This window comes from Microcaecilia unicolor, chromosome 1, assembly GCF_901765095.1.
Source record: "Microcaecilia unicolor chromosome 1, aMicUni1.1, whole genome shotgun sequence".
NCBI lineage: Eukaryota > Metazoa > Chordata > Amphibia > Gymnophiona > Siphonopidae > Microcaecilia > Microcaecilia unicolor.
This window is the reverse complement of record NC_044031.1, coordinates 121,061,757-121,085,902: the sequence shown is the minus strand read 5'-3', so window position 1 is coordinate 121,085,902 and position 24,146 is coordinate 121,061,757. Positions and strand designations below refer to the sequence as shown.

The 24,146-nt window shown below is 43.8% G+C and overlaps 1 protein-coding gene across 1 annotated transcript in view; it reads right to left on the bottom strand.

Annotated features, from left to right (window-relative positions):
* Positions 1-24,146, bottom strand: part of LOC115468148 (cilia- and flagella-associated protein 69-like) — a 640,933-nt gene that overhangs the window by 250,526 nt on the left and 366,261 nt on the right. Inside the window, 2 exon segments of the mRNA XM_030199696.1 lie at positions 4,591-4,672; positions 21,634-21,752. Coding sequence (XP_030055556.1) covers positions 4,591-4,672; positions 21,634-21,752 — 201 coding nt within the window.

The window sequence follows — 24,146 nt, the reverse complement described above, 5'->3', positions numbered from 1 at the left end:
TCCCTCTAGGCTCATGAAGACATATGACCAGAATGCTCATAAGCATTTTCTTTGTGGTCAGAAATGCGGGAGAGGGGAGATATGACAGTGACATTTAAATACCTATGTGGCTAAATGCATAGGAGGTGAGACGCTTTAAACTGAAAGAAAGCTCTGGAATGAGGGGGATAGGATGAAAGTGAAAATGGATAGACTCAGAAGTAACCTGAGGAAATACTTCTTCATGGAAAAGGTGGTGAATTCATGGAATGGTTTCCCAGTGGAAGTGGTGGTGATGAAAACAGTATCTGAATTCAAGAGAGCTTGGGACAAGTACATAGGATTTCTAAGAGTGATAGGGAGAGTAGATGGCATGGATGGGCAGACTGGATAGGTCATATGGTCTTTATCTGCCTACATGTTTTCTTTGTTTCTAGGTTAAACAAATTAGGTCACTCAGGGGCGTAGCCATGGGTGGGCCTGGGCCCACCCAATTAAGGGTCAGGCCCGCCCAGCAGCAGTGTTCCTGCAAGTAGCTTTCTTCCACTGGTGACGGTCGCAGGCTCGGCTCGCAGCGATTCCCACACGCTGCCTGCCACTCAACAATCTCCTTGCAGCTACTAAACGCTAACCTGGAAGCCTCTCCTCTGCCACAACTTCCGGTTTCTGCCCAGTCAAGATGCAGCAGAGGAGAGGCTTCCGGGTTAGCGCTTAGCGGCTGCAAGGAGGTTGTTGAACAGTAGGTAGTGTGTGGAAATCGCTGGCGCTGCCAGCAACCAGGAGAAGAGAAAGGAAGGGGACAAAAGATCCTACACGGGTGTGAGGGAAGATAGGGTGAAAGATGTTGCATGGGGGAGGGAAGACGGGGGACAGATGCTGCACAGGGTGTGATGGAAGGAAAGATGCTGCACAGGGGGAAGGGAAGATGGAAGGAAAGATGCTGCACAGGGGGAAGGGAAGATGGAAAGATGAGGCATGGTGGGGGGGGGGGGGAGATGCTGCACGGGGAAGAAGGGAGAGATGCAGCAAAGGGGTAGAGGGGTGAGGAAGGGAGCAGTCTTGGCTGCATATGAGGTGGAGGGGAGGGAGACATGCTGCATAAAGAGGGGATAGGTGGAGGAAAGGGAGAAATGTTAGACATGATGGTAGAGGGGAGGAAGGGAGAGATGCTGCATGGGAAGGGGAGAGAGATGTTGGACCCAGAACAGAAAGGAGAGGGAGAGAGAGAGATGGTGGACAGTGGGAATGAGAGGGGGAGATGGACATGGGGGTTGATGAGAGGAAGGGAGAGGTACACAGTAGGTGGTGAGGGGAGAAAGAGGGAAAATGCTGGGCCATGGGGAGAGGACAGGAATGAAGAGAGAAGGGGCAGGAAAATATAAGGCTACCAGGGTGGGGTGGGGATCAGATGCTGGTTAGAAGGGTGGAGGGAGGAAGATGAGGGAATGGTGGAACCCTGTGGGAGAGGCCAAGAGGGGGAGGGGCAAGGAAATGAATGAGAGATAGTGATTACAGAGGGTAGAAATATGGTAATGGGGAGTAGATTAAAGATAAAAGAGAAAGTAGGGATGGGGAGGAGTAAGATGGGGAATGGGAGAGCAAGTGGGTGAAAGAAGAAGATGGAAATTTGATAGGTAGTTGAAAAGTAAAAAGGAGGCGAAGAAGGGTGAGAGAGAGGCAGAAAAAAGCTAAAAAGGAATGATCAATATGTCAAAGGCAGGAATAGTGAGGGAACAGACAGGAGAGAGGAGAAAAGACAAACGGACTGCAGTCGCTTGAAGAAGAATTAGCAGATGACAGAGAGGAAAGCAGAAAAGAGAAATTGGAACCAGCAAGATGGAAAAATAAAATGTCCAGACAACAAAGGTAGAAACAAAATATTTTATTTTGAATGTTTTAAATGGAATATGTTAGCTTTTGGAAATGTGCAGAAAAGGAAATGCATTTCTGTTTTAAGTTTCCAGTATTGCAATAATGCTATGTTTAACTTCTTGGGGTTCCCTTTCAATTTTTGTCTAAAGATTTTTATTTCTAATTTGTGATCCCTTGTTCTGTATTTGGTGGGGGTCTGTTGGTGTGATAGTAATGACAGGTGGGAAATTGGAGGGGAGGCAAAGAAGAGAGGGAATCGGGGAGGGGAGCCCTCTTTTATTTTCTGACCTGGGCCCAAGCAGGTCTAACACCAGTCCTAACCCTTGCTGTATAGCTGGTGAGGATTCCCAGACATCCCCAGCTAAGGCCCTCCTCCAAAGGCGGCCAGAACTCCCTTCTACCAAGCTCTACTAAGAGCATCCTTGAGCCATTGATAGCTAAGCATATGTGGGGTGCTGACATCAGTGGCTTAGGGTCATTGCTGCTGCCTGCCAAGCTTGGTAAAAGAGAGTTCTGGCTTCCTTCAGAGAAAGTCTTCAGCTAACAGAGCTTGAGGATCCTCATTAGCTATTTATATTTTGAGGTGGAGGTAGGGCGGAGCAGAGAAAATTATGTGCCCACCCACTTTGGGCTCAGGCCCACCCAAAACTGGTTGTCTGGCTACGCCACTGAGGTCAGTATTGAACCCTGAAATTTTCTGTCACATTGCAGGAAGGAGCAAACCCAGCTCTAATGTATTAGAAAGGAAGACAATCAATAAACTAACATAATGTACATAATTTCTTGGAAAACAGCAAAAACAAACAAATAGCAGAAATGCACAGAGGTTAAAACTCTGAAGAATATCAGGAGAGCTTTGCTTTCATGTCGTTTTGATAGAGTGGAACAACAAAAGGGCTGAGGAGACTCCTGCAAGCAGAAAGGGCAAAGAATGCTCAGAATGATACACTTAGTTCTGAGCTCTTGGAGGGCTGTTCTATCCTGGTGACGTGATGACATTACCCAGTCATGTGCCTGCTTCATCCTGCTTTTCTATGAAAAATAGCTTTTTCCTACTTTATTTTCTTTTAATACAATTACATACAAAATTAATCAGTTTCCCTCACAATTACTTTTTTCTCCCAAGCTTTAAGTCACAAATGGGCTAATATTCTAAGCTAATTATGTGTTTGCAGGTAGTCAGAGAGTAAATAACTGGCTTATCCAGGCAATCTCAAATATTAAATGGGCAGTATTGGGCCATTTAAATTACTAAATGGCCCAACACTATCTGTATAATTATGGGTTGGGTTAGGGGTGGGCAAGGATGGCCTGAAAAAGTGTTTGGATAGCAATGATATTCAGCTGCTAAATAGATAGCAGGCTAAAACCAACAGTGTTCACTAGCCAATACATATATTCAGCGCTGCTACCTATGTGGATAGTGGTGTCGAATATACAGATTAAGTTAAACGTTAGCATGAATGCTTAACTTAATCCACTGACCTTGCCAGTTACATATTAACCACGAAAATTCCAATGAAACAATCACAAATTCTGGTCACTCACCAGATCAGTAGATCTTTACATATTGTAATGGGCCCCTTCAGCCAACAGCCCGCTCCACCTAATCCCCTTCTCCCTGGCACAAGTATGAAGAAGTCACTTTTCTCAGTGCTCAACATAAATGTTATTGCAGTATCCCATAATAAAACACATTCTTCTCATGAGCTGCTAAGCTAGCTCTGCAGTATCCTACCCGAGGCTTCCAACACTTCGCCCACGTGGGCCCCTTCCCCAGCTCTACCTTCCACCAACACAGTCCTGTAGCTTCTCACTGCCTGGGCACTGCACAGCTTTCTGGAGCAGATTCATCCAGCAGTACTCAGGTCTTAACAGGTCTCTCACCGGACTTCTTAAGGGTTTATACAGTCCGACAGCATCTAGCACAAACATGCATTAGCATTGTTAAAGTCCCCACACTATATTTCCACTCTTTGCAAACAGAAATTAGGAACAGAAAAATATCCAGCTCTAGGGGCTTTTCTACCTCTACCACCGGAGCTGGGGCAGCCATCTCCCTTGCAGTATTCCACGGACACTGCCCACCCTCAGCTACCACTGGGGAAAATAGTACAGTGTGGCCAGCATTAAGCATTGCCACCCCCACACAATCCAATATTATTTAGGGACTTATCTCAATATTCTTTTGGGTTCACCCACCTCAGCAAGTTCCATGTGCTTCAGACACATTCCCTTTACAGAGCTTCCTGGCTCAGCCCTTAATTTGAGATCCCTTTTTGCCCCAGATTGGGCACACATCTACTCCTGGCTGGTCTTTCTCTCTGTGTGAGGGCTTCATACTCTGGGGTGTTCCCCTTGTTGCTCAGCTCAGCATACTTTCAGCTGGCTGGAAATGGCCATGTCCCACCGTCTTCAGTGAGGAGGCCTTCAGTATGGTTTCCCCCACTATGGTAACTACTATATGTCCCTAGGACTCCCCCTGGCTGCCAAAATGGGTAACTTTCCCCTATCTACCTTCTCCTTGGTGGGGAGTCTTCTTCCTAAGGGCTGTTCTACTGGATCCATGTCCTCTAGAGGAAGTCTTTGGAAGTGCAGGCTCCTATTCCATTAAGGCAGCACCACTCTGGGTTTTGAGCTGGTCCTCTAATGCCTTTTGGGACGTGTAGTAGGCTTTTACCCAATTCTTGTGACAAGCCCTAGCTACTACCTTGTCACAATATAAACAGATATACATACCGCCAATAAATCCAAAAGTATAAACATGCCTTCATTTTCAAGAAAATAGTCTTCTGATGTATAACATCCTATAACACAACACCTGCAACAGATATAAAAACAAAACTTATAAAAAAAATAAACTTGCCAGATATGATTATCTGCTTTTTCACAGCTTTCTAAGTAAAAACGGAACTCAGTATATAATACAGTACTGTGTTTTATGTTCAATCTTTTATTAATATGTATAAAAACAAATTAAAGCCAATTAAAGCCAGACATACAATATAACAGAGAAGTGCACATATAATACATATTGATTGCTTCAATATCTGTACAATCTCTACAGAAACTCTTAGAGGTTCTTCCATTACAGAGCAACAAAATTTTGCAGTTACCATGAGGTAATTGTCCAAATTACATGCAGTAAATGCAAAGCTTCTGTGTTAATTGTTGGGGGGAGTTCCTAGCATCTGCCAAATGCACAGAAAGTACATTTACCATGGACTAAATGTATGACAAAGTGGATTCAAGTAATACCATGTACTGAGGTGGCAATAAAAGTATAATTCTATAAGGAGCCACTTAAAGTTAGGTGATAAGAACTCATGTAAATGCTGGTATTGTAGTGATTTATATATGTATATTGAACACATACATATGTAAATGACTAGCATAGCAGCTAAGCACTATTTGGTAAAGATGTATGTATGTGCCACAGCATGTAGTTAAGAACAAAAGAACATAAAACTAGCAATATTGGGTCAGACCAATGGTCCACCTAGCCCAGTATCCTGCATCCAGCAGTGGCCAAGATAGGTCACAAGTGTGTGGCAGAAACCCAAATAGTAGCAACATTCCATGCTACTACTACTACTTTAATCATTTATATAGCGCTACTAGATGTACTCAGCGCTCTACAAATTAAATGCAGGTACTTTTTCTATCCCTAGAGGGCTCATAATCTAAGTTTTTGTACCTGGGCCCAAAGTCAAAAGGAGCTGCAATAGAAATTGAACCCAGGTCTCCAGGATCAAAGCCCGCTGAACTAACCACTAGGCTAGTCCTCCAAGCCCAAGGCAAGCAGTGGCTTCCCCATGTCTATCTCAATAACAGAATATGGATTTTTCCTCCAGGAGCTTGTCCAAACCCTTTTAAACCCAGATACACTATGATAACCACGATTACTGCATGTTCCTGCAAAGAGTTCCAGTGCTTAACAATTCGATGAGTGAAAAAATATATCCTCCTTTTGGTAGGCATTGGGCCATGTTCACCTTTACATTCACAACATATAGAATACTATAATCTGCCCGCATATTTTATACCCACTTAATTCTATGGGTGGTGTAAGTGATTGCACCCAGAATATAGATGTGACCTTGGCATGTTATGCTGGTATTCAATAAAGAAAAATAGATACACACTTTTCTTTACAGAATAGGCTCCAAGTAGGTGCATTATAGATGCCTAAATGTAGGTGCTCCTATATAGAATTACCCTCCATGTAGCAGCTCCCTACTGCGGTAATAGTTAATTGCAGCAGGTTACTATGCATTAACTCCAAGGCATAATTCATGCTCATTTCCTACTCAGTTCCATTCTATATAGTTAATGCATTAATTAGAATGTGTTAAATGTCAAGCCACAGTGGCAACTGTTAGCACAGCTGTACATTAATAGTGTGTGCTAATTCACATATTAAATGCTTAACACATTTTAGTAAAAGGACCCCTAGTCTGGGTAATTTACAGCTTAATCTGAACTCCCCCTTCTCCCTCCTCCTTCCCTGCTACCTCTCTCCTTTACAGTGGCGTTCCTAGGGGGACTGGCACCCGGGGTGGATCGCCGATGCGCCACGCCCCCCCGGGTGCAGCGACCCTCCCCCTTGATGCAGAGTGCCCCCCCCCCGGTGAAAGGACACCCCCGCGAAGGAACCTCCCCCGCGGGGGGGGGGGGGGGTGCCGCGCGCGCCTGTCCTCTGTTGTTTGATGCTTCTTCTCTGCCCCGGAACAGGAAGTAACCTGTTCCGGGGCAGAGAGGAAAGCATCAAACAACGGAGGGCAGGCGCACGTGGCACCCCCCCCCCCCCCCCGTTGGCATGCACCCGGGGCGGACCGCACCCACCGCACCCCCCTAGGAACGCCATTGCTCCTTTATCAGATCAAAGCAGCACATTCATGGGTTCATCTAGAAGCAATAACCCATATGGGACATTAAACAAAGATGACCCCACAGTAATACTAGGTTAGTTAACATATATCCTACATCAGAGAATGGTGAAAAATTTTAGATCTAGATATAATCCAAAATCTATAACAAAACGTGTCCAGATCTGCTGAAAACACATGGGTCAATATTCAGCCAAGGCAAGCAGCATTCTTTTTACATTGGCCACCACAGCTAAAAAAAAAAATATGGATATTCAGCATTGGTAGCTAGATAATGGAAGGTGCCAAATATCTGAATTCAGCTGTGACCACTGGTGCTATCTAGATAGATGACTGGTTAAATTTAGGATAGCCTTTTTGGTGTCCTAACTTTATTCACATAGGGCCTGATATTCAGACCATGGGAGTTAGCCGGGCTGCTTTCCGTGGTCTGCACTGAGCTCGGATAGTCAATGCCTGTCCATTTCCGGTGACTGGAACTGAATATCCGGTTTATTTTTGGCTGGTTTAAACATAGCCTGCCAAGCTGATATTCAGCAGTGGCCAGTTAAGTTTAAACCAACCAAAGATATACCTGCTATTTTGGTGGTCTAATTTGGTCACCAAACTTAGCCAGCAATATTCAGTGGGAGATAACCGGTGATGGGATGGGCAGGACAAATTGTTCTTTTGGCCGCTGTCGGAGACAGGGTGCTGTGCTCGATGGACCCTTGGTCTGTCCCAGCATGGCGATGCTTATGTACTTATGAATATTGTCCGATAGCTGGTTAAGTGACATTTAACTGGCCAGGAGCAGTTCCTGACCAGTTAAATGGTTTTAAATATCAGGGGAATAGTTATCTGATCAGAGGACTGAGTATCACCACTAACCAGATACCTTTGGGCATTACTCCTGCTCTACCCATGAATAACCGTGGTGCTGACCAGGTAGTGCTGGGGTTGTCTGCAATGATTTTCACCACATTATCTGGATAATGCCATTGAAAATCATGGTATGGCCTGATCAGCACCACTTATCCGGATAGCATATCCTACTACCCAGATGTGTGTCTTTAAATATCAAGCTGATAGTTTGCTATCATATAATTTATAAATTAACTTCCATCGGTACTAATATGGTTGGAATAAACAGTATACTTCTACTACTCTTTTGCTTTATGCTCTAAGCATTCAGAGCAGGTGAAATTCTTTAAAATGTTTCAATTAAAAACCTGTTCTTCCACAATATTCCAAGATCTTATTGATGACCTGTACAATAAATTTGGTTACTTAATGTGACTGTTGGTGGATATTTATGCAAATCTTTTCCAGGGTAGGGAGGGCAGTAGAACTAGAGGGCACGAATTGAGGTTGTGAGGTGGGGGGGGGGGGGGGGGGGGGAGGGGATCGACATAGGAGTAACGTCAGAAAGTACTCTTTCACGAGAAGGTGGTAGATATCGGGACTATCCTGTGGGAGGTGGAGGAGACAAAAATGGTAACAAAATTCAAGAATGCATGGGATAAACTCAGGGCTTTTTTTGAGAGGGTACTTGGGGGTACTGAGTACTGGCACCTTTTCCATTGTCTGCTAAAATTGAGCCATGGACCTCAAGTTTTAATGAAAGAGCTCAGGCTCTACATACCAATTCTGCCTTGCCATAGATTCTGTGACTGGTTGCAGGGGGGGCTTGCTATTGTGGGGTGGGTCCCTCAGTGATTACCCCACCCCTGAAGGGTGGCCTAGCATTTGAGTACCGGCACTTTTTTTGCTAGAAAAAACTCACTGGATAAACTCATATGATTCTCATATAGAAAGAGAATAAGAATCAAAACTACTACTACTAATAGCATTTATATAGCGCTACCAGACGTACGCAGCGCTGAACACCTGACATGGAGGGGCATAATCGAACGGAAACGCCTATCTTCATGGGCGTTTATCTCCGAGAACGGGTCCGTGAAGGGGCGGGCCGAACCGTATTTTCGAAAAAATGGACGTTTTTGAGCTGGGCATTGTTTTTTTTTTAGCGATAATGGAAACTAAAAACGCCCAGCTCAAAAACGTCCTAATACGAGCCATTTGGTCGTGGGAGGGGCCAGGATTCATAGTACACTCGCCCCCCTGATATGCCAGGACACCAACTGGCCACCCTAGAGGTCAGTGCGGTGGACTTCAGACAATGCTCCCACATGCATAGCTCCCTTACCACAGGTGCTGAGCACCCAATTCCCCTCCCCCAAAACCCACTACCCACAAATGTACAACACTACCATAGCTCTTAGGGGTGAAGGGGGCACCTACATGTGGGTACAGTGGGTTTGGAGGCCTCCCATTTACCAGCACAAGTGTTACAGGTGGGGGGGATGGGCCTGGGGCCACCTGGCTGAAGTGCACTGCAGTACCCACTAAAAGTGCTCCAGGGACCTGCATACACGCAGGCCTCTAGGACTGGTTGCTGTTATATAACATTGGCACACCAGTTGACACCTAAAGACTAATCTCTCTGAAAACGTCCTTTATTGGAATAACCGCCTTTACTCACAGTTAACTGCAGATCAGAGGTTGTGCCCCACTGGCAACGAGTCTCCCTGGTACTGAGATGAGCAGTAGGTCAGAGCTGGCAGAATGCTGTACAATGCCCTCTTTCAGCCACATTCAAGGGAAGAACTAAGTTCTGTAACGTGGCTACCACAGGAAAGGGAACTAAAACTGGCTTACAAAAATGGCCACTACTGCATGGACTACAACAGGAAACACAACAGGGCACACTCTGACCCAGTAGGCAGGGGGAAAAGCACCATGGGAGAAGAGCCTACCAACTACCAACATCGTGCGACTGTAACATAAGCTAATGAAATCACGGAGCCCAATACCCTACACCCACCACAATGCAATGCTGATGTGACCCTGTAACTGCACCCGAGAGCCACATCTGACCCAGGGAAAGGCTGTGAGAGGATCGAACACATTCTGCTGTCATGGAGGTGGGTCATTTGAGGCTGGCATACAGGCTAGGAAAAAAGTTTTTAAAGTGGGTTTTTTTTGGTGGGAGGGGGTTAGTGACCACTGGGGGAGTCCGGGGAGGTCATCCCCGATTCCCTCCAGTGGTCATCTGGGCAGTTGGGGCACTTTTTTGGGACTTGTTCGTGAAAAAAAGGGTCCAAAAAAAGTGACCCAAAATCGGGGTAAAAACGCCTTTTTTTTCGATTATCAGCTAAAGACGCCCATCTCTCCTTGGCCGATAACCATGCCCCAGTTCCGCCTCCACCACGCCTCCGACACGCCCTTATCAACTTTATTCGTTTCCGCGACGGAGTGCAGTTGGAAACGCCCATAATCGGCTTTCGATTATACCGATTTGAGCGCCTTTGCGAGATAAACGTCTATCTCCCGATTTAGGTTGCACTATATGCGTTTTTCTCTTTCGAAAATAAGCAGGATAGAGAGACAGTCCCTGCTCAAAGAGCTTACAATCTAGATAAAACAAACAGACAGACATTACAGGCAAGGGAATTACAGGGTAAAGAGGAATAATTTGATGACTACTTCAGTACTTGAAAATTAAGCCAGTGCCAGGCAGACACTTCTAAGTCCATGCCCTGAAAATAGCAAGGATATATCAAAATCAAGTATGCATATGTTATCATGGCATATCCTATGAGGTTTATCTTGTTGGGCAGAGTGGATGGACTATGCAGATCTTTATCTGTTGTCATCTGCTATGTTACTATGTTAAAATATGCTGTGAAGAAACTGTGTTTTAAACCTGTAAAATTGACTTTATTAACTCTTGAAATTCGCTTCTCTAGTTTGGCCAGCAGGTGGTGCATGTTTTAAGTTAAAGCTGTTATAAAAAAGTGCATTCCCTCTTTTAGTTTCACTTAGTGAAAGCACGGTTACCAGGTCTGTGGTTTTCCCGCCCAATTGGGCAGTTTTCCGCAGCCCATTGCGGGCAATTTTTGCCGGCTGCGGAAAATTGGGCGGCTTTTAAAAAGCCGCGTTGCGGTGATTGGGCGGTTTTCTGGGGCTTCTATTGGTCCAATTTGATCCAATAGAAGCCTCGCAGAGGCTGGGTTAACGATGTCAGGGGCGGGGCTAGTGATGTCAGGGGTGGGGTTAGTGACGTCGGCGGCTACATCAGGGGTGGGGGGTTAGTGACGTCGGGGGCAGGGTTAGTGACATCAGCGGCTACGTCAGGGGCAGGGTTAGTGACGTCGGCGCTACGTTGGGGCGGGGTTGATGCCATCGGGGGTACGTTGGGGGCGGGGTTGATGATGTCGGGCATGGGGTTTAACTTTGTGTGGGTTTTGGGCTCGTTTGTGTGGGGAAAATTTTTTCAACCCGGCAACCCTGATCTACAGTACTGTGGGCAATACAGCAGGATACTTGACACATATATGGGTGATGTGATCTCATGGCACCAAGTATAGAATGTGTACTAGCTTCAGCTACAGAATGACTTCCTTGCACAAAATGGTTGGGGTTGTACAGCTGCATGCACAATTCCAACAGCAGAAAGGAGGTTGTATGTGACCAGGGGTGTAGCCAGAAGTTCATGTTTGGGGGGTCCGAAAGGTACATAAGAACATAAGATCCATCTAGCCCAGTATCCTGTTTTCCAAATAGTGGCCAAGCTAGGTCACAAATACCTGGCAGAAGCCCAAATCCCAGGGCAAGCAGTTGCTTCCCCATGTCTGTCTCAACAGCAGACTATGGACTTTTCCTCCAGGAATTTGTCCAAACCTTTTTTAAACCCAGATATGCTAACCCTTGTTACCACATCCTCCGGGAAAGAGTTCCACAGCTTAAGGAATTTATCCAAACCTTTTTAAAACACAGATATGCGTTGTTACAACATCCTCCGGAAAAAGAGTTCCAGAGCTTAACTATTCGTTGAGTGAAAAAATATTTCCTCCTATTTGTTTTTAAAGTATTTCCATGTAACATCCTCGAGTGTACCCTAGTCTTTGTACTTTTGGAACAAGAAAAAAATCGATTTACTTCTACTCGTACTACACCACTCAGGATTTTGAGGACCTCAATCATATCTCCCCTCATCCATCTCTTTTCCAAGCTGAAGAGCCCTAACCTCTTTAGCCTTTCCTCATATGAGAGGAATTCCATCCCCTTTATCATTTAGATCGCTCTTCTTTGAACCTGTTCTAATTCCGCTTTATCTTTTTTGAGATACGGTGACCAGAACTGAACATAATACTCAAGGTGCGGACGCACCATGGTGCAATACAAAGGATCTATAGTATTATCGGTTTTATTCACCGTCTCTTTCCTTATAATTCCTAGTATCCTGTTTGGTTCTTTGGCCACTGCTGCATACTGAGCAAAAGATTTCATTGCATTATCTATAATGACACCTTTATGTTTTTCTTGAGTGCTGACCCCCAAAGTAGACCCTAGCATTAGGTAACTATGATGCAGATTCTTTCCAATGTGCATCACTTTGCATTTGTCCATATTAAATTTCATCTGCCATTTCGATGCCCAGTCTTCCAATTTACTAAGGTCTTCCTGCAATATTTCACAGCCCACATGTGTTTTAACAACCGTGAATAGTTTTGTATCATCTGCAAATTTAATCACCTCACTTGTCATTCCGATTTCCATATCATCTATAAATATGTTAAATAGCACCGGTCCCAGTACAGATTCCTGCGGCACTCCACTGTTCACCTCCTCCATTGAGAGCAATAACCATTTAACCCTACCCTCTGTTTTCTGTCCAATAACCAATTCCTAATCCACACCAGAACCTTGCCTCTTATCCCATGACTCTTTTTCTCAGCAGTCTCTCATGAGGAACTTTACCAAAGGTTTTCTGAAAATCTAGATACACTACGTCAACTGGCTCACCTTAATCCACAACTTCAAAGAAATGACGCAAATTCATGAGGCAAGACTTCCCTCAGCTGAACCCATGCTGTCTCTGTACCATTAAACAATGTTTGTCTATGTGTTCCATAATTTTATTCTTTATAATAGTTTCCAGTATTTGCCCGGCACTGACATCAGGCTTACCAGTATGTAATTTCTCGGATCACCCCTGGAACCCTTTTAAAAAATTGGCGCCACATTGGCCACCCTCCAATCTTCAGGTGCTATGGATGATTTTAATGACAGGTTACATATTACTAACAGCAGATTAGCAATTTCCTGCTTGAGCTCTTTGAGTACCCTTGGATGTATGCCATCCGGTCCAGGTGATTTATCATTCTTTAATTTGGCAATTTGGCTCAGTACATCTTCTAGGTTCACCAAGATTTCTTTCAGTTCCTCCACATCATCATCCTTAAAACCATTTCCAGTACAGGCAGATCTCTTACATCTTCTTCTGTAAAGACAGAAGCAAAGATTTCATTCAGTTTCTCCGCTATGGCGTTGTCCTCCCTGAGTGCCCCGTTTGCTCTTTTGTGAGCTAACGGTCCCATGGATTCCCTCGCAGGCTTTCTGCTTCTGATGTACCTGAAAAGGTTGTTACTGTGAGTTTTAGCCTCTGTGACAAGTTTCTCTTCTTATTCTCTTTTAGCCTTCTATATTTAATGCTTTGCATCTGACTTGCCAGTGCTTTTGTTGCTTCTTGTTTTCTTCATTTGGGCATTCTCTCCCCCTTCCCCCTGCCACAGCTCTACATTAAAATATACCTTTTCTGATGGGGATGCCAAGTCCCGCTAGCTGAAGATGTTTCCTGCACAAGTCCCACCTGTGCTGTTAAAGCAGTGCTTGAGTTGGCAGCGCATTTCAGCTGCCAATGTTGGCACTCCCACGCATGCTCCTTTCAGTTGCTAAACTGAGCATGTGTGAGAGAACCGGTATCGGCAGCCAAAATGCGCCCGTTGACTAAAGTGCTGCTTAGTCTTCAATTGTCAGGGCTTGGCAGAGGGGGCCTAAGGCGAAGGTGAGGAGGGCAAAGGCCCCTGAGGCCCCCCTGGCTATGCCACTGTATTGGACTAATTATCAAGGTTCAAATTTTATTTGATATACTGCATATTCCAAATAAAATCATACTTACAGGAAAATAAAAATTGGGGTAAAAATTAATATAAACATAAAAAACCCAGACATATAAGGAAAGATAAAAGTACAATAAAAACTCCAAAAACCAAGAGGTTCATTTAATATCCTGCCTTCTATGGAGAATGCTTATGGGTAAATAACTCTGGGGCCCTTTTACTAAAGGGCTTAGCACGTGAGAAAAAGCTTACTGCCAAATGTGTTAAAGTATTTTGCGGTAATTTGCCTGTGTGCATTATTTACTTTTAAACTATTTTTAACAGGGGGAGTGGCATGGCTGGAGAATGGGCGTGGAAGCATTAACCAGCTAGTGTGTTCCGATTAGTGTGTGTTAACTGGTTAATATGGAAGAACCTAGTGCCTCTTAAATATGAGGTGGTAAGTGCTCCCAAATTAATTTTTTGTAGGTCTCCTGCTCTAATAGATAAATTAGTGCCAGACCTGCAAAAATAAATAAAGAAAAAGCTCTGTTTTGGGGCTTAGTGATGGGCTTAGTGAATGAGAAAGTCTTGCTTTAAAATACGCTAAGCCCATTTTAAAATGCATTTTAGTAAATGGGCCCCTCTGTTTTTTTCATGGATAAGGAGGATAAATCAGTCATATATGTACATACTCCCATGCTATGGGTTGCCTTGAGATCCCAAATCCATTGAGGGGCTTTGGTGGCGCAAGTCAGTATTTTAGCAGTAGTAAATAGCAAAAGGATGAACTGGACTCCATTTAGATACTCTGCAAATATCTTCAATGGAGACAGAGTCAAGAAGAGCAATAGATGCTACCATGGCTCTTGCTCTGAGATAGCCTTCTGAAGATAGACCTATTTTTGGAATAGTAAAAAGGGACGCAGTCCAAAATCCAGTTGCAATTGTATATTTTATGATTTCTAGTCCTTGTCTGTAAAAGTCAAAAGAGTCACATAGTTGAGTGGACTGTCCTATATCCTCAGTTCTACTTGATGTAAAAGTACCCTTTTTTACATACTTTATATTGCAAAGTGCCCTTTTATAATACGAAGTATGTAAGGCTAATTCAGTTTTATGACAATGATTCCTGGGGAAGAAGGTAAATAAGACAATGGATTGATTTATGAGGAAGTCAGAGACTAACTCTAGAAAAAACATAGAATGTGTAAACAAAACTACTTTATTATAGCAGAATTCTGCCATGAATACTTCAGCTTGCTAACTTTTCTAGCAGAGGTGACTATCAATGCTACTTTCCCTGTTAAAACTCTCATTTGACAAGTATTAATGGACTCAACAGGTGCTCTCATTTAATGTTTGTGGGGATAATGTGGGGTATAAATACATTGATAAATAAATGAATGAGTACCACTTTGAGATCCAAGGAAAGTGAAGCTAGTTTTATGGAAAGCCTTATAGATATGTGGAAATCAAATTGGTTCTACCTCAATCTGATTGTGCTATGTGCCAACTCTGTCAAGACAATCTCAGACTGAATTAGTTTTCAGGACATTTAGAAAGATTCATGGATGTCAGATTGAATGAGTCAACAGTCAATATTACCTCAGTCCCCTGATCATATCATCATTTAGTATCATTAAAATATTTGGTGAACAATTAGTTGATTATGGGAAATGAGGAACGAGGAAACAATTGCATGTGGATGAAGACAGATTTAGATACATTTTCACAATTAGTTGGTATCGCATTCTGCAGTACTTGAGAGCTGGAGCAGAAGTAGATTTGTAGAACAATTTATAAAATGTTGTTGTAGGGAAAGATGCATCTATAGACTTTGATAGCGAAGAGACAGCATAGAGTACCTTTGTATGGTAGGAACACAGTGGAAGAAACAAGAATAGTAAGAAAATGTGAAAAAAAGAATAAAAATGATAAGATGAAACTGAAGTACCAGACTACATTGCAATGTTATAAAAAGAAGGTAAAAGAATCTAAGCAAACATTCTACCAGGAAAATACTTCTGGAGCACTGAACATACCTAAGGAACTGGGGGCCTCTTTTACAAAGCCACGCTACTGATTCTCAGTGTTGCAAATGAGAGGAAGCCCATTCAATTCCTATGGGCTTCCTCTCATTTGCCTTGCGGGAATCGCTAGCATGACTTTGTAAAAGAAGCCCTAGGTGAATTGTTGTCCATTTTGATAATGATCAACCCTTTCACTTGTGAGTACAGAACTGTTATCTTGGGTACTGCATAACTTATCCAATAAGGTCCAAATGATTCTTGCCCTGTGTGGGTAGTTTTTAGGGTATGAGTAAAGAGCTTCAAGATCGTTTAGGCTCTAACTAGAGTTTTTTTTTGTTTTTTTTTTTACAGGTGGCAACAAAATGGATGAAAATAATTATCATCCTATTTCAAGTCTGACATTTTTGGCTAAAATAATAGAGTATACTTTGTACCAGCAGTTGAAGGAGTACCTTCATTTGAAAGGGATTTTGTATGAGCAATTACATGGATTCTGGGCCAAATGTAGTACGGAGACTATAGTAGAGCTTTTATTGCTGGAGTGTAAGAGTTTCATGGGAAACAAACCCACAGCCTCGTGGGCTAAGGTCTGGGGGCTTGCAGCTGAGCCAGGGAAGCTGCTTAGTTGCAACTTGAGCTCTCAGAAATGTGACCATGAGAGGGAAGAGAAGCCCACCCATTAGAAGAGCCCATTAGACTAGCAAGAGGTGTGTCTTATCAATGACAGTATATAAGGAAGTGCAGCCAGACACACCCATGCAGGTTCAACAGTTATCAATGGGTCTCACCTGCATCTACTGCTATTCCAGTTCCTTCCTTATTTGCTTCACGCTTGAGTTCTGCTGTACCCATGGCTCCTGTCTTATACCCAATTCCTGCAACATGGTTGGTTTCTGCTCTACCTGAGATTCCTGTTCCATGCCTAATTCCTATTCCATATCTGGTTCCTTTTCCTGCCTGGTTTCCACCTTGCTCAACTCTGCCCTGGGCCCAGCTTCTCCATATGAGTTCCTGACATGGAGGTACCTTCTTTGTGTTATATAAGAAATACTGTCTCAAAAATCGGAAGCAGCTAGGAACTATTCTGTAAATACATGCATATCTTATGTAGTGTGTATTTTACAGGTCTGCATATACATAGGCGGAATCTGGGCAGGACACATACGCATGTAACTATACACATATGTACAGCATTTAGGAGCTCTAATGGTGGCATAAGTGCTCTCGCATAAATGCATATGCATGTATATTCCTGGCTATATGCTAGTATTCTATGTAGGGAAGTAGGCTCCAATTTTCCTTTATAGAATAGGCACTTAAACATAGGTGCACTATTATAGAATTAACCCCATAAAGTGAAATTCTATAGCCGTGCGTCTGCATTTACATGCTACTTGTGCATGTAAAAGTACAGAATTCCAGCACTTTCACAGGTAAGTGTACATTTACAAGCAATGTGGCAGCAAAGTAGCTAAGCACTATTTTGTAAGGGTGCATAAGTGGCATAGTGTGTAAATACAAGGGGTGGGTGAAGCATGGGAAGGGCATCGGTTGTGCTGCCACTTATGTGCGCAACTTAGAGAATACTGTAAATTATGTTCACCCTTGCTGCATACAGGTACCCACAGTTATGCTAGGTCTATAGCTGGTGTAGCTGTGGGTGCATAATGTAATGTGTGCCAACTCTGGATTAGCTAGTATTCTATAATGGAATCAGGGCACCTAGATGCTGATACTGAATAGACTGTCAGTGCATGGCATTGAAGCATCTAAAAGGAAGCGCTCACTTATAGAATTGCCCCCATAATGTCTAAAATTTGCTATTACATATGGTTTATTATCAGGGGCAAAGGAACACCTTTTTGGTTGGAGGGGCAAATAAACCAATCTCTAGCCCTGCCTTCTTAGCTCTCTAATTGCTAATGCTATGTTGGGAAAAACATTGGTAGGGCCATGGCCCCAGTGGCCTACCCCATTCCACTGCCTTTATTATAATTTCTGAATCTTAACTATGTATGAGATTTTATGTTCTATTGGAAATAACTATGGGCCCCCTTTACCAAGCTGTGGCAAAAGGGGGCCTAGGATCTCGTGCTCCCCGGCTTGATTGTTAGAGTAAGCATAATTTGGTTGGGACAGCTGATCTCTAAAAACCATCACAGCGTTTGATCTCATACTCTGTCTCTCGGGCGGATCAAGTCCCCTGGGTGTGAAGCCTGTCCATATCCCCCCCCCCCCCCCCCAGCCCAGAGTGGAAGCATGTGTGCGGAGAAATTTGGAACGGTAATCCTAGGAACAAAGTGGTCTGGATTGTGCTCTAGAGCAACTGGGAAGTTAGGGCCCACTGGGTGCCTTTCAAGAGTAGGCACATAACATGTATGGTGGAGACAATGTGGCCTAGCAACTTCAACATCAGCTGAGCTGTGACCTGCTAGCTGCTGCAGACTTAAGTGACACTGGCGATGAGGGCATCCATTCTAGCTTCAGGTCCAGCAAGTTTCCAATGTACAAGTGGAACTCAGGGTATTTGACAAGAAACTCCAGGACCTCCATCAATCAAATAATTCTTTCTATGGACACCTGAACACCTTTTCACAATGTCCTCTTGACTAGCCACTCACCCAGGTAGGACAACATATGGACTTCCCAGGCCCGATATTCAGACCACAGGACCAGCGTCTAAGACTTCTCCCTAGACTGAGCCTCCTCAGGCATCTGGGACTCTGCTGTGACTGACGCAAGCACCCTCGATGCCCAAGCACTTTGTGGTGCCTAGAATCCTTAATCCAGACAGGGTCTCATTGGACAGTTGGGGCTGTGCCCTTGATGCCTAAGCACTCTGCATTTGCAGACACTTCCAAGCTCCTCCTTCAGCATGGCCTGGATCTCCTCATGAAGGGTGGGTATAAATAAAGACTGGGGAGCTGGTGCAGAGAAAGCCTACAGATTTTTTTTTTTTGCTGATGAAGGGGCTGGGTCACAGCTGGAGGGCACCAGGTAGTTTGGTATCATCACCAAGGAAGGCTAGCGATCCTCTAGCAATGCTGATGTTCTAGAGCTTCCAGTACCATGCGTCAAGAGTAAGTTATATCAATGCTTCTTTGCCGATGCACGGTGCCAGTCCCTGGAAACATGTGGTACCGATGAGGATGAGGAATTCAAACACCTCCACAGTGTCAAGCCCAATACTGGCTGGTCTCGGGAAGCCGGTTCTGCAGCCGATATTTGGAATATAATGTTTGAGGCCTAGGCTGTACATACACTGAAAACTGTAGTAATTGATCAAAGTATTAAAGTTAAAAGTGGGGCATCATTTAAACCTCTTGCCTTTTTTTCAGCCATCAAGGGAAATATTGTATCAGCCAAACTAAAAAATAAAGTTCAGAAAATAATCGCCTTGGTTTAAATGTTGAAAGAAGAAAGCAGACACAATGAAGAAAAAAATCTTAACTGAGGGTGCATTTTTCAATTGGGGACAAATACATACATCTTGCTCTGCAGTAAAAGACTGACAGAGCACCTGGAGATGCAGACTGCACATCAGCAGAAAGCCTTTCTAAGCTCATGCTAGTAAACATTCTGTAATTGGAGCCAGCAGATCATGTACGTGACTGATTCTTCCTCTTTGTCCATAAAGAAAGAGGCATGATACTTCTCCCTATACACCCTACCATTCCTCTGGTTTTGAACGTCCAAATCCCAATTTCACAAAGGCAGGATATGGATGTCTAACACTGCAGTATGTCCATATGGCAAGGGGGCATGGTCTGGGTGTGTTTTGGGCGAGACTAGGGGGGGCAAAATATGCATTCCAATTCTACTACTACTACTACTACTACTTATCATTTCTAAAGCGCTACTAGGGTTACTCAGCGCTGTACAATTAAACAAAGAGGGACGGTCCCTGCTCAAAGAGCTTACAATCTAAGAGACAAGTGAACGGTCAGTCCGATAGGGGCGGTCAAATTGGGGCAGTCTGGATTTACTGAAAGGTAAGAGTTAGGTGCCGAACGCAGCATTGAAGAGGTGGGTTTTAAGCAAAGACTTGAAGATGGGCAGGGAGGGGGCTTGGAGTAAGGGCTCAGGAAGGTTGTTCCAAGCATAGGGTGAGGCGAGGCAGAATGAGCGGAGCCTGGAGTTGGCGGTGGTGGAGAAGGGTACAGAGAGGAGGGATTTGTCCTGTGAACGGAGGTTACAGGTGGGAACGTAAGGGGAGATGAGGGTAGAAAGGTAGTGAGGGGCAGCAGACTGAGTGCATTTGTAGGTAAGAAGGAGAAGCTTGAATAGAATGCGGTATCTGATTGGAAGCCAGTGAAGTGACCTGAGGAGAGGGGTGATATGAGTATATCGGTTCTGGCGGAATATGAGACGTGCAGCAGAGTTCTGAACAGATTGAAGGGGGGATAGATGGCTAAGTGGGAGGCCGGTGAGGAGTAAGTTGCAATAGTCAAGGCGAGAGGTAATGAGAGCGTGGACGAGAGTTCGGGTGGTGTGTTCAGAGAGGAAAGGGCGAATTTTGCTGATGTTAAAGAGGAAGAAGTGGCAGGTCTTGGCTATCTGCTGGATATGCGCAGAGAAGGAGAGGGAGGAGTCAAAGATGACTCAGAGGTTGCGGGCAGATGAGACGGGGAGGATGAGGGTGTTATCAATTCTGATCACTGAAGGGGAAGGTATGTCCATGTCTAAAAAAAGATGGCCATTGTTATTTAGATCTGGTATTTGGCACATCCTGGTTACAGAAACGTGCTCTAATGGAGCAGCTATCCATTGAAGGGATTAAGAGTGCATCCACCTGTAGCATAAACCATACCATAAACAGCAAAAGCCGTGCCCCCTGTGACTGAAGGATTCCCACAGAATGCTACAGGTGGCACCTCCTTAATCCCCCAGTGGTTACTGACCACATCCCTATCCCATGAATGTGAAACTAGCAAGGGATACCAGACTCTATACTACGTCAGGTACTACGGACATTCTTAACAGAGCAGCATGTAGATCTAATTGTTTAGTGCAGTGGACTGAAACACAAGGGACCTAGATTGAAATCCCAAATCACTTTTTTTTTTAAATTTGTGAGCCCTCCAGGGACAAAAAATATATATATTGTGCCTAATTATACAAGACATCTACAAGCCTAAAGTCTATTGAAGTGGTTGTACATTCAGGTACAATGGGTATTTTTCTGTTCCTGGAGGGCTCACAAATAATAAAAAAAGGAATCACAAACAAATGAAGTGGGATTTGAACCTGGGTCTCCAGATGCCCAGCACACTGTTCTTGCCATTAGGCTACCCATTTGCTCTACATGGACATCTGTGTAGCCATTTTACAAGATGGATGTTCCTTTGTTGTCACACAGATGTCCATGTCCTTTGTTTTTCCAGTTAATAATTAGGATGATTCAGTTTGTAAAATGGATGTTCATGTAGCCTGTTCTAAAATACATGTGAGATGCATGTCCATTTGTGATGTACTGGCATGGATGTCCATATTCTGAGTTGGATGTCCTTTCCAAAATATTGCTCTAAGTGTCTTTACAAAAATACTAGTGTGACAGAAATTGCACCTTGAATGTAGGCATGGTCATTTATATCTGCTTGCTTGCAGCTGAAAATGTCTGCATGTAAAGTATGTGACTTTTTGTGACCTCTGCCCATGTTCTGCCCAAAGTCCACCTCTGTAGATACCTATTGGCAAAGTATATGCCATCTTATCAATGCACAAACTTTTATCCTGGTTGGAATTTTATAACAGGCCACATACTTCCCCCCCCCCAAATAAAAAAATAAAATTGTACCCTTATCGGTTCCACAAGATATATAAATTGAATAGAAGTCAAAATTAATAAACATCTATTGCTTAAGACAGCAAGCAGAAAGTATACAATTTATTCACCTGCACAGTTGTTATAGCACTCCACATAATTTCACTTACCATATACTGTCTAAAGTTCCCAGAATTAATCTGTTATGGCCCACTCCACTATTGTACAACACTGGATCCATCTTCAACAACAGGAGAAGAATGTCTACTCCTTCAGAGCCAAACAGATCCTATTTAGGAAATATACATGAAAAACAAATTTGATTCTCCAAAGAATTTGGAATAAATCTGAAGATCATTTAAAATGATGGCTCCTGGTTGTACCAGAGGGCCTAAGAGAAGGTATGCATATAGATTACTGCCCACATAAATTCAATTTTTGGCTCCTTTATTGAGAAGAAAACTAGACTGCTAATTCATTTCGGTTGACGGTGGTTTTAGAGTCAACTGATCTTGGACCACCAAACAATTATATTAAATCAACAAAATAATTATTAATTCTGATTTGAAATAAAGGCTAAATGCTTTGCATATTTATCCAATCACATTGAAGTCAATATTCAGACAGTTTATCTGGTTAATTTTGGAAGTTAACCAATGAATTGTCTCATTTGAATTTCCCAGTCCTGACATCAGTTAAATTTTAACCATAAAAGTAAAGGAGGAGGAGTAAAGTGCCTGGTACATGCTGGGGGTGTGGTTAAAAATTAATCAGATAGCACTAACTTTCAGTGCTATCTGGCTAACTTCACATGATTAAGAGGAATGGTCAAATAGCAGGTCTAATTTAACCGAATAAGATCCGGTTAACTTAGAACTGCTATTTGACCGTTCCTCTTAATCATGTGAAGTTAGCCAGATAGCACTGAAAGTTAGTGCTATCTGATTAACTTTTAACCACACCCCCAGCATGTACCAGGCACTTTACTTCTCCTTTACTTTTAGCACTGGCTTAACTGTTTGTGAGGCTGAATATCTGCTTAACTTTACATGGATAAAGTGCTGCTGAATATCTGCTCTCTCCATGACTATAGATAGCTATGTGCGACTGGTGTGGCTGCACAGGGCACCAGGGAAACTGGGGTGACAAAACTGTGCCCCATCCATTGGTCTCCCTTGCCAGCATGACACAAGTGGATGGGGCGGGAGTATGCTGGGAGTGCCTCGGAACATGAAGAACAGGGTGCATTTCTAGCTTGGCTCTATCCTGGCTCTATCCATCCTCTGGTCTTTAGACACATTTCCTCTACAAATTAAAAAAAAACACTCAAATAAGAGATGATCATGAAAGCTATAATTTACAGGAATGTAAAGACAGAATATTTTCATTTTATTCTTTATTTTTGTAATTTGATGTCTGTTTCATTTTGAAATAGTGTGAACTATATCATAATAGTGAATGTTTATTTTGTTTAGTGGACACTGAAATTAGTATACACTATTCTGAAACAAAATAAAAATGTACATTGCAAATGTTTTATAGTTTTTTGACAATATGTGTTTAGTTCAAGCTTAATGCAGTAAAGGTATCCATGCATGTGGTAAAACTCCACTAGTCATTCTTATGTACTTGTTTTATCTTGATATAACTTGCATCAAAGATTATCGCCATTTTGCGTCGTTGTCAACAGAAGGAAGAGGAGGGAGGCAGGCTGCGTCCCTCCTCCAACTAAAGATAGGGGGGCCGGGAGGGGGTTCTCCTTACTACTACTACTTATCCTCATGCTGGACCACCAGGGATCGGTCGGACAACACTGGGGGGGGGGGGGGGGGGAGTTGGGGTGGGCTGGAAGCCCACCGGCCCTCCAGCCCCCCCTCCGTCGTTCGCTGGGTGGGTGGGAGGGTGGGAGAGGGTTTGGCTGATGGACACTTGACATTTTCTGGGGGTTTGGGTTTTCTGGGGGTTTAGGGGGGCTGGAGACCCACCGGATCTCCAGGCCTCCATGAACCTGGGGGTTGGGATCGTCGGGGGGACTGGAGGTCCACCAGACCTCCAGCCCTGTTGCTCGGGGCAGGGGTAGACAGGGCCTGGTGGTCCCTTGGACCTCCAGCCTTGTTGATCATGAGGGTTTGACAGGTTTGGGCTTTTGACAGCCCCAACCTGTCAAACAAGTGCGGGAGGATTGTGCCGAGCGCATGCTCGGCACAATTCGCCTGCACTTCTACCCCATGATCAGAGATAATTGCACTGCTTAAATTTGCATGCATTATCTCTGATCATCGGTGCGGTAAAGCCTTGCGCTGTTCCAGCGCTATTTTTAGAGCGCTGTTTGGAACAGCGCAGGGCTTTTGATCATGAGGGCGTAAACATCTGTGCACTAAGATAGTATTCCATGAGGGTACCTGGGCACCCCATGAATTCATGCGCAATGCGATTATGCAGCATATGTTATAGAACTGTGCCTAGGATCTATGTGCATAAATGCCAAATTGTGTGGTATTTATTTTATAGATAATCAATCGATTGGCTCTTTATTGCTTTTGATCAACCAATTATTAAAAAAGGGAAAACCTGCACCCCCAGTTAGCACAGTCGGACAGCTACTGTAGGTAAGTATTTTGTGGACAATTCTATAAGTGGGTGCCACAATTTAGGCACCTTGATGCTGCACGCACGTTGACAC